The sequence below is a fragment of the Falco peregrinus genome, chromosome 8 (assembly GCF_023634155.1).
Source record: "Falco peregrinus isolate bFalPer1 chromosome 8, bFalPer1.pri, whole genome shotgun sequence".
In the NCBI taxonomy this organism is placed as follows: Eukaryota; Metazoa; Chordata; class Aves; order Falconiformes; family Falconidae; genus Falco; species Falco peregrinus.
Genome location: NC_073728.1, coordinates 56,073,994 through 56,088,661, shown reverse-complemented (window position 1 = coordinate 56,088,661; position 14,668 = coordinate 56,073,994). Strand labels below are relative to the sequence as shown.

Genomic DNA, 14,668 nt, shown 5'->3' with positions numbered 1-14,668 from the left:
GTCTCAGTGGCTGGGGGAGGTGGCATCGTCAGGACGGTGCATCTGTTCCTCTCTGCTGGCTGCCTGTGGGGCTGATGAAGCCGGGTGAGATTTTGAACCCCCAAAGCTCCGCTGAGGTGTCGGAAAGATGGAGCACACCGAGCTCAGAGTCTGCCCCGTGGGGCTATCCTGCCCCCCAGGCAGCAGGGACCTTTTATTGAGAGGGCTTAGGGCAAGGGGGCTGGAGAGGGGGTCCTGCCCTCATAACCAGAGCCCTTTACCCCTACAGGCCCCTTCCCATCCTGAGACTTCCAGACGAAAGATCCCTCCTAGAGCAGAGCCAAGCAAGGGGCCCAGGGATAAATCAACACCCCAGCAACTTTAGCTGATGCAGACATTCCTGAGCAGATTTGCATCTTGTTTTGCAGGAGGGATCCCTCCACAGCCACACGCTGCACACACCAGCCACTTGAGAAGCTTCCAGCAGCCAGTCCATGGCTCTGCCACCCAGACACATCACAGGGCTGCCAATCAGCGGGAAAACTCTCCAGCTCCAGCAGATCATAAGCTTATTAAAGATAGATCTATGCTTTGGTCTACAGAGATAAACACATCAAAGGCATTTTGGTCTGTGTGCCAGTGCTGCTGGTATCCCCGTTTGGCAGAGATGGAGGATGGGGCGTGCTCTCCATTCCCAGCGCAGGGCACTGGGGGAGCAGCAGGATCTGTCTCCTTCCAGCCTGGGGAGCCCAGGGCCACGTTCAGGCTATAATAAGTCCCTCCCTAGCTATTTGCTTGGGGGACTGAGAAGTAGCTGGTCGGGACTGAAGCACCTCACTCACAGTGCATCACTGCCGGCACTTCCCTCCCCAGGCTGTGCAGACCCAGAGGGGTGGCCAAGCTCTGCTGGAGCTCTGCTAACAGCCTGGGACCTGCCGAGCTGAAGAGGGATAGCTTAAAAGGGGAAACAGGTCCTCACACAGCTGGCCCAGCAGCTGATATCCGCACAGTGCTTTGAAACCCACAGGTGAAAGATTTGAGAGACACGAAAGACTGTCACTGCCTGTTTGTCATTTGAGGTTCCTGCCATCAAATGTGCAGGGGACAATTTTCAGCAGAGGCAAGTGCAGCCTTGCAGGAAAGATGCCCAGCTTGGAGCATCCTTGCCACTGACCTGGAGCGCACAAAGCCTCTCCCTGCTGTCATGCAGAACCCCCAGCATGTCGGCACAGGCTCCTCCTGCCACCTTGAGATGCACAAAGAGCAAACTTGCACCCCAGCACTGGCTGGGCTCCAGTTTCCTCCTGCTGCTTCTCAGCCACTGCCCACTTTTTCCTTATCTCTCCCCAATGGAACCCCACAGCCTTGATCCTCCCAGCGGTCTCCGAGCCATCTCAGGCTGGAGCTGTGCCTGCTGTCAGGGAGCTCACACCAACTGCAAAGCCAGGTTTGCACTGGGAGCAAGCAAGAGCATCAGACCTCCCGGCGGCAGGTAAGTCATGCAAGCAGCAGAGCACCATTCGGGAGGAAGGCTTTACACATGGCAAGCAAGCAGAAAAGGCCCTGAAACTGTGGCATTAGCCAGGAAGGTTGCAGTAGCATGCAAGGAAGCGGCAGCAGGAGACAGTGGGCATTCCACAGTCCTCTCCGTGCCTGGCACAGCTCAGTGGAGCCTGACACACCACATGCCCCGCGCACCGCTCACTTTCAGCATTTCAAATTTGCCGGATGATAACCGCAGTGTCTGAGTTCACAGCTCTGATCCCACCCACTTGTGGTCTGACTTACGTTGTAGTCACGGCGCTGCCTGGATATTGGTACACGAGGAGGGAGGGAAGGAGGGAGGAGAGGAAAGGAGGCAGCCGCGGATCCGCTCGCCGCACACACTTCTGCCTTCACAAACTGAGCCGTGCATGCCGGGGGAAAGTTGGAGCAGCGCAGCCGCCGAGGGCTCCCGCCTGCTCAGGGACGTGGGAAAGCAGCACCTTTCCCAGGTAAAGCTTTAGCCTTACTTTTCCGTTTGTTGTTAGGCTGGTAAATCACTTTCTAGTTGAGGTCTCAAAGGGGTTGGTGGGTCCTCACTGAGGCTGGGGTGTGCTAAGCACCCTGGAATGGGTCACACCGGTCAGAGCAAGAGAATGTCACTCATCAGACCCTTGCACCACCATCATTCTGCTTTGCCTGGAGCAGAAGCCTATTTGGGGACTCTTGCTGGCTGTTGCTGGTGGGTACCACAGGAGCCAAGAACATCAGGGTCAGAGGGAGGATGTGGGTGAAGTGTGCCCAGGGCACAGACATCTGCGTGTGTGAAGCATCTCTGCCCAAGCAGCCTCCCCACGAGGTTTGCTGCAAAGCCATCGCCTTGCAGTGAGTTGCCGGAGCCCTTTCTCTGAGCACCCCAGCCCCTCCAGCCAGCCCTCCACACCCCAGCAGCTGGTGGGCATCTGCTGGAGCAGGGGTTTACCCATCTGGGGGCACAGTTGGCTCTGTGGGGCAGAGTAGTCCCAAGCTGGGCTGTAGCACTGGCACAGGAGGGGTGGGTGGTCCCCAGGGGTATGCAGTGTCTGCTGTCCCCCAGCTGGAACAGGCTTTGGCACCGGGCTGAACCTTGCAACTTTTGCTGGGAACTCACGCAGCTCCAAGCACGCCCATGAGACCAGCACCTCTGTTTTCAGTTTCACCCTTCCTGGGCACCCTCTGCACAGCAAACTTTTGAAATGCTGACTGCTCAGCTGGTTTCCACATACCTCTCCAGGTCTTCTGCTTTCAGGGGTCCTGAACTCCCCCTTACCCACAGAGCCCTTATTTTCCTAGGGAACGTGATGGAGGGCTGACGGCCCTGATGGGAATTGTGCCCTGCTCCCCTCAGCCCCTCTGCTCACACAGGAGGCATTAATTGCTGCTCTGTATCAGTCAGGGTTCAGTCTGGGATGGGACAGAGAGAGCACCAGGCTTCAGAAGAGACCAAGGAGCAAGTCCAAAAGTGTCTGGGGATGCAGCCAGGCAGGGTCCTGGTGTTCCTCCACAGCCCCAATTGCGAAGGGGCTCTGCAAAAATGACACTGCAGCTGTCTTTGCCCAGCTGTAAGATCACTGGGTGAGCTGTCTTCCCACCCAAATGAGGGCACAGGGCACCTTGGATGGGTGACCACCCACAAGCAGCACACCCAATAGCCCTGCCAAGGGAGCAGAGGGTAGGTGAGCAATTGCAAGGAAGAGATGGAAACAAGGGAGCAAGAGCTCCAGCAGTGGGACTCACCAAGCGCAGGGGCCGAGGCGTGCTGGGGGATGCTATGGGGTGCAGCACCACATGGGAAGCATGGGCAGAAACACAGCCCTTCCAGAGAGGCTGCTCATAAACTAGAAACAACCCCATAACCTCACCAAAAACCTCCACGGACAGCAGAGCAAGCTAGTTTCTGCACCACTCTCACATTTGTCCCCTCTCACATCACCTTCAAGCCCCAACTCTGGCACAACTGGTCTTGCCCCGTGCTAAGGCAGGCTCATGGCTCTACCAGGGGATCGAAACAGCCCGTTGCCAGGGTCCCTGCAGCTCCAGCCCTGCCCGCTCCTCACCATCCTCAAACAACCTCTTTCAGACCAGAGGAAATCCCAATCCTCCTGCCCATCTCACAGCCTCGGCTGAAGTACCTCTCACAGCATGCCCAGATGTTTAATCTCTGGAAGTACTTGAACATAATTTTAGAAGAAGCCGTGACACTCTGCTGCAAGCTCTGCAGGGCCAGGGAATTTGCTTTGCTCCTAAGTGACTTCTGCCAGCACTTTTCTTGGAAAGAAGCTGACACAGGAGGCAGAGTGACATTTCAGGTCTATCTCAGAGCAGATCCATCCTGTCCCCAGGACAGAGCTAAAAGGCTTCATGCAGAGCTTCTCCTGAGCCCCCAGCCATCGCTGTCAGTGACCTTTCAGGTAGTGGGAAATGTTTCCCAAAAACAGGCTGCCACATTCAGGTGCTTGCCAAGTGCTCCTTTCCACCCATGTATACGCTCATAGTCGCCATGTACCTAGGCTTTTAACAGATTTTAAACAAACCTATTATGCCAGAACTAGAAGCACATGAATGGAGAACAGCAAATGTATTACCTAGGCTGCTGGAGCGGGTGCTGCATCCCATTAGTCTTGCTGCAAAAGTGCACAAAGTGCTGGAATAAATGATGCTGATGGAAAAGATGCTGAAAGATGGGGAGGAGGAATAAAAGGGTAAAATGCAATTTCCCATGGATGAATCACAGCCCCCTCCCCAGAGGAGCTAATTGCCATTTTAAATGGGAAAACAGCGGATCAAATGTAACATGGGCTGCAACAGAGCGGAAAGTATGTATTCAGGCAAGAGAAGGCAGGAATTACTATGAGAATTGTAAGGAGGCTAATGGGGACATGACAGTACATTACAACAGAAGGATCATTAATGCTCCAGAGAAGGCTGTTAATAGAGTTCCTTAAAGATTAACCTACAGAAATTTTATTTAATAGTTTTCATTAATGATCTTGGCTCAGAAAACAGGAGTTTCTCTAAGAAAACGTACCAGTGAAAAACTTGGGAGAAGTTTTGAACTGGACAAGGGACTAAGTACTACAGGAAAAGAACCAGGGGATCCAAAGATCGACAGAAACACAACAGGCTGGCACAAGTTCATGTGCTTAGGGACTAACAGCAAAACCTGCCACTCTAAGCAGCTGTAAACACAATAGGAAAAATATCCAGCTTTTAGGGAACCCCAGGATGACTGCAGCAAAACAAATGCAACCTGACAAGTCTTCACAGCAGAGAGAGCGTCCATCAGAGCACCAGCGCCGCTGGAAAAGGCACTAGAAGGATGACCCAGAAGAAATGTCCTGCTCTGGTCCATCACTGTCAGGAGGGTGATTTTGAACCAGGAACAGGTCCAGGCTGTGATGATGAGGATAATCAGATAAACTTAAAAGCTGCCTGGTAAGACAGGGCTGGAAGGGTATCATTTATTCAGGCTACTGCTAGAAAGGCTTCCGTGGGAAACAGCTGCTCTGCTAGTAAATCAAGGAGGAGATGAACTCACTCTGCCAAAACACAACAGGAGCAGAGGACACAGGATATGGTATTAAAGGTGGCTGCGAGTGACCTGGGCAGAAAACCAGGGGCAGATGTGGAGTCCCAGAAGGCTGGTGCTCCAGGAGAGAGCCCCAAGCTGGGTGCATTGCCCTGGGGACTGCCTGTGATGGCAGCGGGCTGACCCCATAGCCCCCGAGCCTGCTTTTCCTGCAAAGCCATGTCTGGAGGCTGTGATCACATGGGGGAACATTTACTTGAGATAATTTGGCCAAAGGTTAGGGGAGAGTCTCTCAAACTTGCAGCTGGGGTTGCAACCTCCCCCATCCAAGCTGGCAGGCAGCAGTGCTGCCCTGTCCCATGGAGAAGAGTCCCAGGGGTTTGCAGGCAGCCGAGCCCTGCAGCCTTTGTGTGTCACTGCACATGTGGGTGCAAAAGGGTGCCCAGGCCCAGGCCCTGAGAGCTGCTGAATAAATGGAATATTGCTGGGAATATTTCAGGGAATATCCCTGGGCTCCTCTGCAAGGACGGGGACACCTCTGCCCCTTCCTGTGAAGGCCCCTGCTGCTTCTTTCCACAGCTCAGCCCATGGCTCCATATCTCACTTGGAAATACTTTCTACTCCAAAAACCAAAAAAGTGCCAATTTCTTGCCTTGAGCTAATTAGAAAAAGCAGTAAGAAACAAAACTACTTCTGGCCCGGTCCGCAGCGCAGGGCTGCACGGGGGGCTGCCTGCACGGTGATGGGTGCCGAGTGCCCTGATGTGCCCGGAGCTGGGACCCACCAGCAGAGCCCACGTGAGCTGAGACAGCTGGTGGCAAGAGCAGGTTGTTGATGTGTGGAGAAGCAGCCACGTAGGAGGCTGCGATCCACCCACAGCATTTTCTAAGTGTGCTACTCCCCCTATAATTTATCCTGCCATTTCCACATGTTGGGAGCAATGAAAAAACATCCCTGTCACTTGGAAATACCCTTCTCCGAGAACAACCTGTTCTCGTCATTGCCGTCAGCGGGCAGGCAGCACTCAGCTTGTTCCACACTCCTTTTGTGCGCGAACAAAGAGCTTTCCATGGCAAAGCCTGCGCTGCAGCAGGAGGTGAGGAACCGCTCCACATGCTGCTGCTGCAGCAGAAAGCATCACAGCACTCTCCCGACAGCCTTAAGCTCAGCACCTAAATTCACAGGACCCCCTGTATGGCAATGAGTTTGCTCTGCTCAGCAGAAGGCTTCTCGCAGGCTGGTTCATCACTTGTCATTCACTTTCAATTCCTTTAGAAGCAGCAGGGCTGCAGGTATCATCTCTAATCTCACAGGTCCAGTCCCCAGCTCCCCCCCATACGGCTCCTGGCAATCAGTGGTTATTTACTCATGCAGTCTCCTCAGTGTGCTTGCTCCCTTGGCTCCTGTGCCTTTAACCTTGAACCAAAGACATAAATCATCTGAGGAGTATTTCAGCCCACTCTACATTGTTATCTTGCTCTTGCAGGGTGAGTTTAACTTTAAAATCTCACCGCTGTTCTCTGCCAAGGCTGGACCTTTTCCTTTTCTGGAATTTCTAGTGTTTGCTCCATCTCCACAGCCTGCAGAGAATCAGCTCTACGTTCCTCCTGCACAAGCCTGCGCACCACCAAGGAGAGCTTCACTGCCACTCCATGGGCTGGGGAGAGCCTGGGGAGCTGGGTTCTGTGCCACCCATGGGGCCCAGCACAGCAGGGAGGATGGGGAGACCCATCACCTCACCTGGGAAGCGCATAGGGCAGCACAGGCAGTTGGGCTCCTCAGCCTCCTCTCTCTTGTCCCTGCAGTGCCTCAGTTTCCCTTTAGGTGCCTTCCCAACACGGGTGTTGCTTGCAAGCACACAGGAACCGAGGCCCCTTTGAATCTAAAAGCAGTGCGGTCCTGGAGATCACTGTAATCAGCATCTAAAAGCTCTTTTGGAGGTTAGAGGGGTCTTCTGTGTTGCTTCTGCCCTTGCAAAATATGACTTTTTGGTTTTTTTACATCCAGACAGAAAACAGTTATAAAAAGTAAGTCTACAAGGAATGTTCTCCATTCTGTGCCCCTGTCCATGGCAGGAGCAGCTCCATCCAAATTCTCCCTGTAAAACAAACCTCCATGCTGCCCTTCATCTACCGGGAGCGGGACTGATGAAGTTGTCAGAGCCCTTTCCAGCTACCTGTGCCCCAGGACACTGCACTACTGACAGATGGGTTCCCCTTTCCTCCCAGGGCCCTGAGCAGAGCAAAGATTCCCTCTTCCAGCTGCAGGAGCCAGCGTGGCTGCTGACAGCAAGGACCAACACAAGGCATGGGGCGCTGCAAAGTGTGGATACAAAGGCAAAGTTTAATGAGATTTATGGCCACAGCTGAGCTTCCGAAATTACGTAGTCATGATTAATCTTGCTAGATTGCGTAAGAAAAGCACATTGCTTTCTCAGGAAAACTCTTTTCTCATATCCTCCCTGTCATTTTTATTGTAAGCCTGCAGGAAGTCCATGCCCCTATAATCCCTGCCCTTCTCCCAACATCCCTGTTACGTGGGCACTGGAGGAGGCCTGGCTGCTAAGGGACTTTCCAATTCAGGTTTAAGTGGGCTGGAGCATCCAGGGAGGTGCAGACACCCTGTTTTTGGAGGGGTTTGAGGGGCAGCTCCAAGGACCTTTGCCTACTGCAGCTCTGAGTTGGTGCTTTCTTTGCAGGTTGTCCTCAGAAGGTGGCAGAGCTCTGCCCCTGCTGAAGCACCGCTGACCACTGTCATCAACCAAGCATGCAGAGCACGTGAGACCCCCTGGGACCTAACCCTGTGGTCGCTCAGAGGAAAGGAGAAGGCAAGAGAGGAAAAGGGAGCAGCTGAGACCCACCGGCAGCTGCCACAGGGAATTGGCTCCAGCACTGAGCTTCCAGACAGGACCAATGGGTACAAGTCAGTCACAGGGCCACATCTTTCTCTGAACAGTGTCATTCCTAACACACAAGGCTGAATACATGAAGTGACTCTGCAGTGTTCTCCAAGGTCACTGTAAGCCCAAGGTCACTTTGGAAAGGGCTCTAGGGCTGCCTGGTAGAGGCTTACTGCAAGTAACTTTGGAACTGGTAAGAGCAAGACTGCTCCATCCATGCAACTGCACTATGGATCCGTGTTACAACCATACAAGCTCTCAAAAAAGGATGGACTTCCCCCTGCAGTTGCTGGTTGGGTCCTGCCTTGCTGTCCTCATTGTGGTCACTCTCTCCGGCAACATCATCGTCTGCCTGGCTGTCACCTTCGATCGCCGGCTCCGCAGCTTGACAAACTGCATCATCGTCTCCTTGGCCATCACTGACCTGCTGCTGGGCCTCCTGGTGCTGCCGTTCTCTGCCTTCTATGAACTTGCCAAAGAGTGGCCCTTTGGCAGCACTTTGTGCAACATCTATACCAGCCTGGACGTCATGCTGTGCACAGCTTCCATCCTCAACCTCTTCATGATCAGCCTGGACCGCTACTTTGCCATCACCACCCCACTCCGCTACAGCCAGCTGGTCACTCCTTCCCGGGTGGCTGTGGGTTTGGCTGTTATCTGGACTGTTTCGCTGATGGTCTCCTTCCTACCCATCCACCTGGGCTGGAACACCAATGGGACAGCAGTCCAAAACACAGTCCCCAACTGCAACAATGAGTGCAGGCTGGAGGTGAACCCGGTGTATGGGCTAGTGGACGCCTTGCTCACCTTCTACATCCCTTTGGTCATCATGTGTATCACCTACTACCGGATACTGAAGATAGCGAGGGAGCAAGCCAAGAGGATAAACCACACATGGTGCTGCAGCAGCAACACCCCCATGCCACCCATGGTGAAAGAGCACAAAGCCACCATGACACTGGCAGTGGTGTTAGGAGCGTTCATTGTGTGCTGGTTCCCCTATTTCACTGTGTTCACATACCGGGGGATGTGGGGGGACAGCAGGGTGGAAGGCACAGCTATGTCCATTGTCCTCTGGCTGGGCTACGCCAACTCAGCCCTGAACCCCATCCTCTACGGAACACTCAACAGGGATTTCCGAGTGGCCTACCAGCACTTGCTGCACTGCTGGAGGACAGGGGGCCCCAGGAGTTCCCGCCTGCCTACCCTCCAGAAGGCTCACTCCAAGGGCAGGAGCTGCAGGCAGGGCCAGGACAGGCAGGAGGGTAAACCCCTGAAACTGGAGATGAGGAACGGGATCTTGCTGACCGGTGGAGCCCTCAAGAGGTAAGAGCCTTCTTGCATGTGGGGCTTTGATGGTAGGTCCATCCCCAGAGAGGAAGGCAGAGGTGGGGACCCCATGTTGTCCAGAAGAGCTTTTAAGCAACAAGCCGATGCCCCAGCAGGAGATGCTTGCCCAGGCAACTCTTCTTTGCAGCCACTCAAAAATTCATCCCCAGCAGCAGGCACCCAGCTCGCATCTCTCCATGCTGGCAGCACAGCTCCAGCTTCACACGTGGCTGGGCCAGCCCTGCAGTCACCACCTGTTCACAGGGAGTACAAAATACCCCTGGCTTTGCCGGGTACTGGGGACAGATTTGCCATCAGAATTTGCTGTACAGAACAGGGTGCAGCTGTTAGCTGTGGCTGTTTCCAAAAACAGGACATGTCCTGCTCTGCAGTGGTGGGCGGCCAGCAAAGCCTGGGCACGCAGCAGAGCTGCGGGGGGCTCAGGAAAAGTGACCACCTGTCACAGGAGAGGGAAACAGGGTGTTATCCCTGGGGCACCCACAGTCAGACTGCAAGTCCAGTCCCTGCAGGAGCCAAGACCAGGGTCCCCAGCTCCCTGCAGAGTGGCTCAGTGTTCCCTTCCCAGCCGCACCACGCACCCTCAGCGTTTCGGCTGTCAGTTTGCATCAGCATGAATTCAGCCAACAGCAAGTTCCATTCCCATCTCTGGAAAAGAGCAAGAATAACCAAAATAAGCTTGGTAAATGTTTTTAGAAACACAAGTACCCACATAAAGTTAGAGCCAAAGATTCCCTCAGCATCACCCCAAGCGTGTCACAGGGGCCAGGACCCCAGAAGAGTGCAGGTGCAGCGAGGGAGCAGGATGGGCAAACTCTGTGACAGGCTGTGGCACCAGTCCCCTCCCTGGGCACGCACATCCCTGCAGGGCTGGGCCACTTGCGCACTGCCTCATTCAGAGGCATTTGCCCACCTGAGCATAAGGAGAATGCCACTGTGCAAACCCCCGCTCAAAAGACTTTAATCTAACTTTTGGCAGCACCTGATAAGCAGCCCAGAAACTTTCCATCCATAGATAAGGAGTCCTTTGACTCTGCTTCCCCAGTGTACCAGCAAAGAAACCACGCTCATGCTCTCCTGCAGCACGTGCCCTTGCTCCTGTCCCAGAAACACGGTCTCAAGCCACCAAAAGGAGAACATAGGGAGGTGAACCAAATGGCAGAGCCATCCAACAGGCTCAGCTGACATCGTGCCTCCCCTGGGGCTCAGATGTGACTTTACCCAAGGTAGAGGGGCAGCCTGGGGCAGGGGAGTCTGCCTCAGGAGACAGAGAGATGGATGAGTGCAAACAAGTACAAGAAAGCAGCTCCTAGGGGTGCCTTTTCGGTTTCCAAGGAACTAATAAAGATTGCAGAGATGTAGCATTTGGTAAACATAGTTGCAGGGTGTATATAAAAACATATGGAAAGCATGTGCCTGGTGTGATAGAGATGCTTCTGCAAACATACAGAGACAAAGAAAGAGTGGTGGTGGTTCCTCACGCAAAAGTGCAGCTCCTGGGGAAACCAGGAGCCCACGCACCAGGGCTCTGCAGCCTTATCACCAAGGGAGAATAATGACGAGGGAAAGAAAAGGGCAAGAAAAATGGGTTTCTGTTCCCTGGGCAGAGGTCCCACTGACCTCCTGGCTTTCCCAGGAGATGAGATCCTTCCCCTGGTTCCCTGAAGGGCTTGATTCTGTTACAGGAGTTGCATCTAAAGCCTGTGCTGGGGTCAGCAGCAGCCAAGGGACCTCCGTCCCCAAAATTTCAGCATGTGGGTGCCTGGTGCCAACAAAAGCCCCAGCACAGGGAACCCAGCACATGGCCCCAGACCATCCTCAACCCTGCAGTGTGAAGCTCCCCCACCACTAAAATCAACCTCAATGAGCTGCCCAGCCGGATTTGCTCCCAAAGATGCAGGAGGTTGGAGGAAAGAAGGCAAGCAGCAGCTGGTGCTACAACAGTGCAGATATGCATGAGGCACAGGAACAGTGGGGAAGTGAGCAGAAGACTCAAGCATGGGGATGTTTCTTGACCTTTCTAAATTCAGAAACCTCCTTGTACTACAAACTACTGCTGTGGTTTCTGCTCACAATCGGATAAGAGTTGCTCAAGCAGTGGATGATCAGTTACTTCTTTCACTTTCTCTGCTTCTCTTCTTAGTCTACTCCCTTCCACAGAAATGATGTGGCAAGGGTTGCGTGGAGCCCCATCCAACCCCTTTTTTCCATAGGCAGATGCATAAATGTCTGCTGTTGGCAGATGATCTGCATCAACTAATACCACACAAGACAGGTGGGCACAGGATTTACCTGCACACCAAAAGCCTGGCAGCCACTTTCACCCTAAGCACAAACCAAGCTGGTTCCTCTCCCTTCTTCCCTTCTGTGAAGTCTTTCCAGCCATCTGCCCTGGCCACTTTAACAGAAAAAGACCAACACAAATCACCCCACAAACTCACAGCCCCCCCAAATAAGAAGAACCAGAGTTCAGAAGAGCTCTGCTCAGAGCAGCTCCACAGGGTCATTCAGGGGAAAGGGCAACGGGCAGTATAGCGAACCTTAACAGCAATGGTTTTCCTGTTATGAGGCATAGAGAAAAGACCAGCAAAGAGTGGGATCACTGGAGAAGTGCAGCCAGTCTCAGGGGTGTCAGGAGCAGGGACAGGGAGTCAGAGTCATCACTGCTTTGGAAATCAAAAAGCCACACGAGCACTACCGCTGTTAAAGGGCTGGAGACATTTCCACGGGTGAGGACCCGGTAGGATGGAGAGTGCAGGGCCAAGCAGGGACAGCTGCTTCTGTCTCCCCACCAGGCACCCAAAAGGCAAGGCAACTCACACAAAACCAGTACAGGAAAGCACTACTTGTACACCCAGCATGTGATGGACCTCAGGAACCTGCCTCATTGCAGCGGGACAGGACTCTGAAGAGGAGCATGCCGAGCACAGGGCACAGCTGTAGGTTGTGAGACCAGTCCCTGAGGGCCAGAGAGGTTGAAAGCCCAAGAGAAGGAGCGTTCAGCACTGACGGGGAAGTATCAGGCAGAAAATAGTGGAGCTGAGCGAGTGGCTTCAGATCACCCTGTTGCACACATCAGCTGTGCTCAGGGCAGCTTGGGGCAGGACCGTGGCCACAATATATGGGCAGGGAGAAGCCAGTTCCCGTAGGAAAGGATCCCTGTCACAACGTGCCTGCCCCAGCCACCAGCCCCGGGGGACAGACACCAGGCAGGCAGTACCTGGTGTTCCACAGAGCACAGCCCAGCTTGACCAGGCTGGCACTGATCACCTGGTCTCTTTTTCTCTCTTTTCCTTCTGTCTTCATGTGCAATTTAACCCTTTCCAGCACCAGAGCTTTCCCATGAGCCTCAACCAGCCCGCTGCCCTAGGACCCACGTCTCCCAGCCTTCAGCTCCTGGATGCCCTCTTCCAAAATCCTGTGGGACTGAAAGGACAACACTCAGTTTTCCTCAGGGAGAAACTCAACGGCAGAGGCGAGGGCTGCAGGGTGAGTATGGGACCAGGGTCACTGGGTGCAAACAAGGGGAGGGGGAGCTCTCCCTGCTGTGGCACCTGCTGCATTTTCCCTGGCCCAGCCGTCCCATCCCTATGGTACTTGGCGCAGAGGGTGATACCATCAGAGGTGCATCCTCACTCCTCTCTCCAGCATCATTCGTTCTCCAAACCCAGCCCCAAGCCCAGGGGAGGTACACAGAGCTGTGCACCCCCCACCTGCCCTGGAGGTGTGGGCTTACACACCCACCCTGCCATGCTCTGGAACGTGTCTGCATCCTGCCTGTCTCTCCACATGCTGCAGAGGCAGCTGCGTTCAGACCGTGGATTTCCAGCATGCTTCATTTTCATGCAAACCTACATCGGCTGCACATAAATTGCCAGCAGCTTTTGCGGGGATGCTGGCAGGGCTCCCAGGGTAAGGGGCTGATGCTGCACCAGACCTTGCCACTCTTTCCCAGTGGTGCTGGGCTGGAGGGAATAGCTGTCATGCATGGGGATGAGCTGTCATGCAGAGAGCCACTTTCTGCAGCCCTTCTCAGAAAAAGCCAGGCAAGGTCACCCTGACCTCCACATGCTCTCCCTCCAATGCTGCATGCTGATAACCTGGGCTCTCCCATATCAATTGTGCTCTGGCAGGGCAAAAATACGGTCACCCACGTGCTGAAAGCTAGGCACATTTGTCCCTGCTGCACACTGAACACTTCTAACCTTAAACAAGGTCATGGTGATGGCGAGAGCTGGTGTTGCGTGCTCACACAAGCAGCTGGGACTACTGCAGGAGAGTGCAGGGCCCTTTGGCTAGGGACACAGCATCAGCCTGCACCTCTTAGAAGGACTCCCCATCAATCAACCGGGAAATGCCATTGCCCATCAGCAGGAAGAGAACAAGAAGTTTGAAGAACAAGGTGGCAGAAGCAGGGCAGGCAGCAAGGTCCTCGCTGACCCCATCAGGCCCTGCTGGGCTGCCAAGTCCCTCGATGCGACACAGCAAAGCACAAGCATTGCTCAGCGGGGGAGGTCGCGGTGCAGAGGCTACTCCCTGGGGTGGCATCACCAGCACTGTCCCACTGGAGGGAGCAGCACAAAACCCTGAGCCTGGAGGGCATAACAGCTCACAGTGAACTTCCCCAGGGCAGACAAGGTGCTCACCCCCCAGCAGTGCAAGTCCCACAAGGCAGAGTCATCTCTGCTGTTGTCATTGCCCAGCAGCAAGGCTGGAGGGGACACCAATTCTAGTTCTTCTGCTTCATGCTTTCCACTCTCTGTGCTGTGCCTATGGTCCCAAACACATTTAATTTCCATGAGGTAAAGGCAAATTACCAGCAATCCCCTAATCTAATCAGCAGAATGAAGCAAAGTCAGTCTGGGGGAGGTTTGCATGAGATCTGAGGTCCTGGTCTTGCCACAGGTTTCCTCTCTGCACCATGTGGGTGGGGACAGGAAATGTCACCTCAGGTGGGAAACTCGCAGAAAAGAGTCCCTGATCCACATGCAATGGCAGGGAGAGGGGCCATGGGAGATGGAGCACCCAGGAGCAAAGCACTGCCAACCCCAGGACACCAACTTTTATCAAGCTATTTGCAGAGGTGACAACCTCACCGCTGCTGGCTGGCCCAAGCGGATGTGAAGAGCAGGTAGAGAAAGCCACAAAGTGATATTACTCAGAGGGATGTCTGATGATGGGTCATGGGGTGACATGAGCCTGCTCAGTTCTGCCCAAATGTCAGTACTTGGCATATAGCCATGCTCTGCTGAGAGCATCCTCACAGCACCACACCACAGTCCATCCCAGGCACAGCAGGTGCTTAATGCAGCATCCCTTATGCTGGGGAGCAGAAACGGTGGGGAGGGGAGGGACCCACCTGCACCCTGCAAAGCCATTGAACCCCCTCTCTG

At 54.2% G+C, this 14,668-nt stretch overlaps 1 protein-coding gene across 1 annotated transcript; it reads left to right on the top strand.

The window, feature by feature from the left end:
- Positions 1-1,834: 1,834 nt before the first annotated feature.
- Positions 1,835-12,748, top strand: HRH2 (histamine receptor H2). The gene is made up of 3 exons (XM_005231863.4): positions 1,835-1,973; positions 7,728-9,254; positions 12,603-12,748. Exons 2-3 carry the CDS (start codon positions 8,158-8,160, stop codon positions 12,619-12,621), a joined length of 1,116 nt encoding a protein of 371 aa, XP_005231920.2. The 5' UTR covers positions 1,835-1,973; positions 7,728-8,157; the 3' UTR covers positions 12,622-12,748.
- Positions 12,749-14,668: the final 1,920 nt, after the last annotated feature.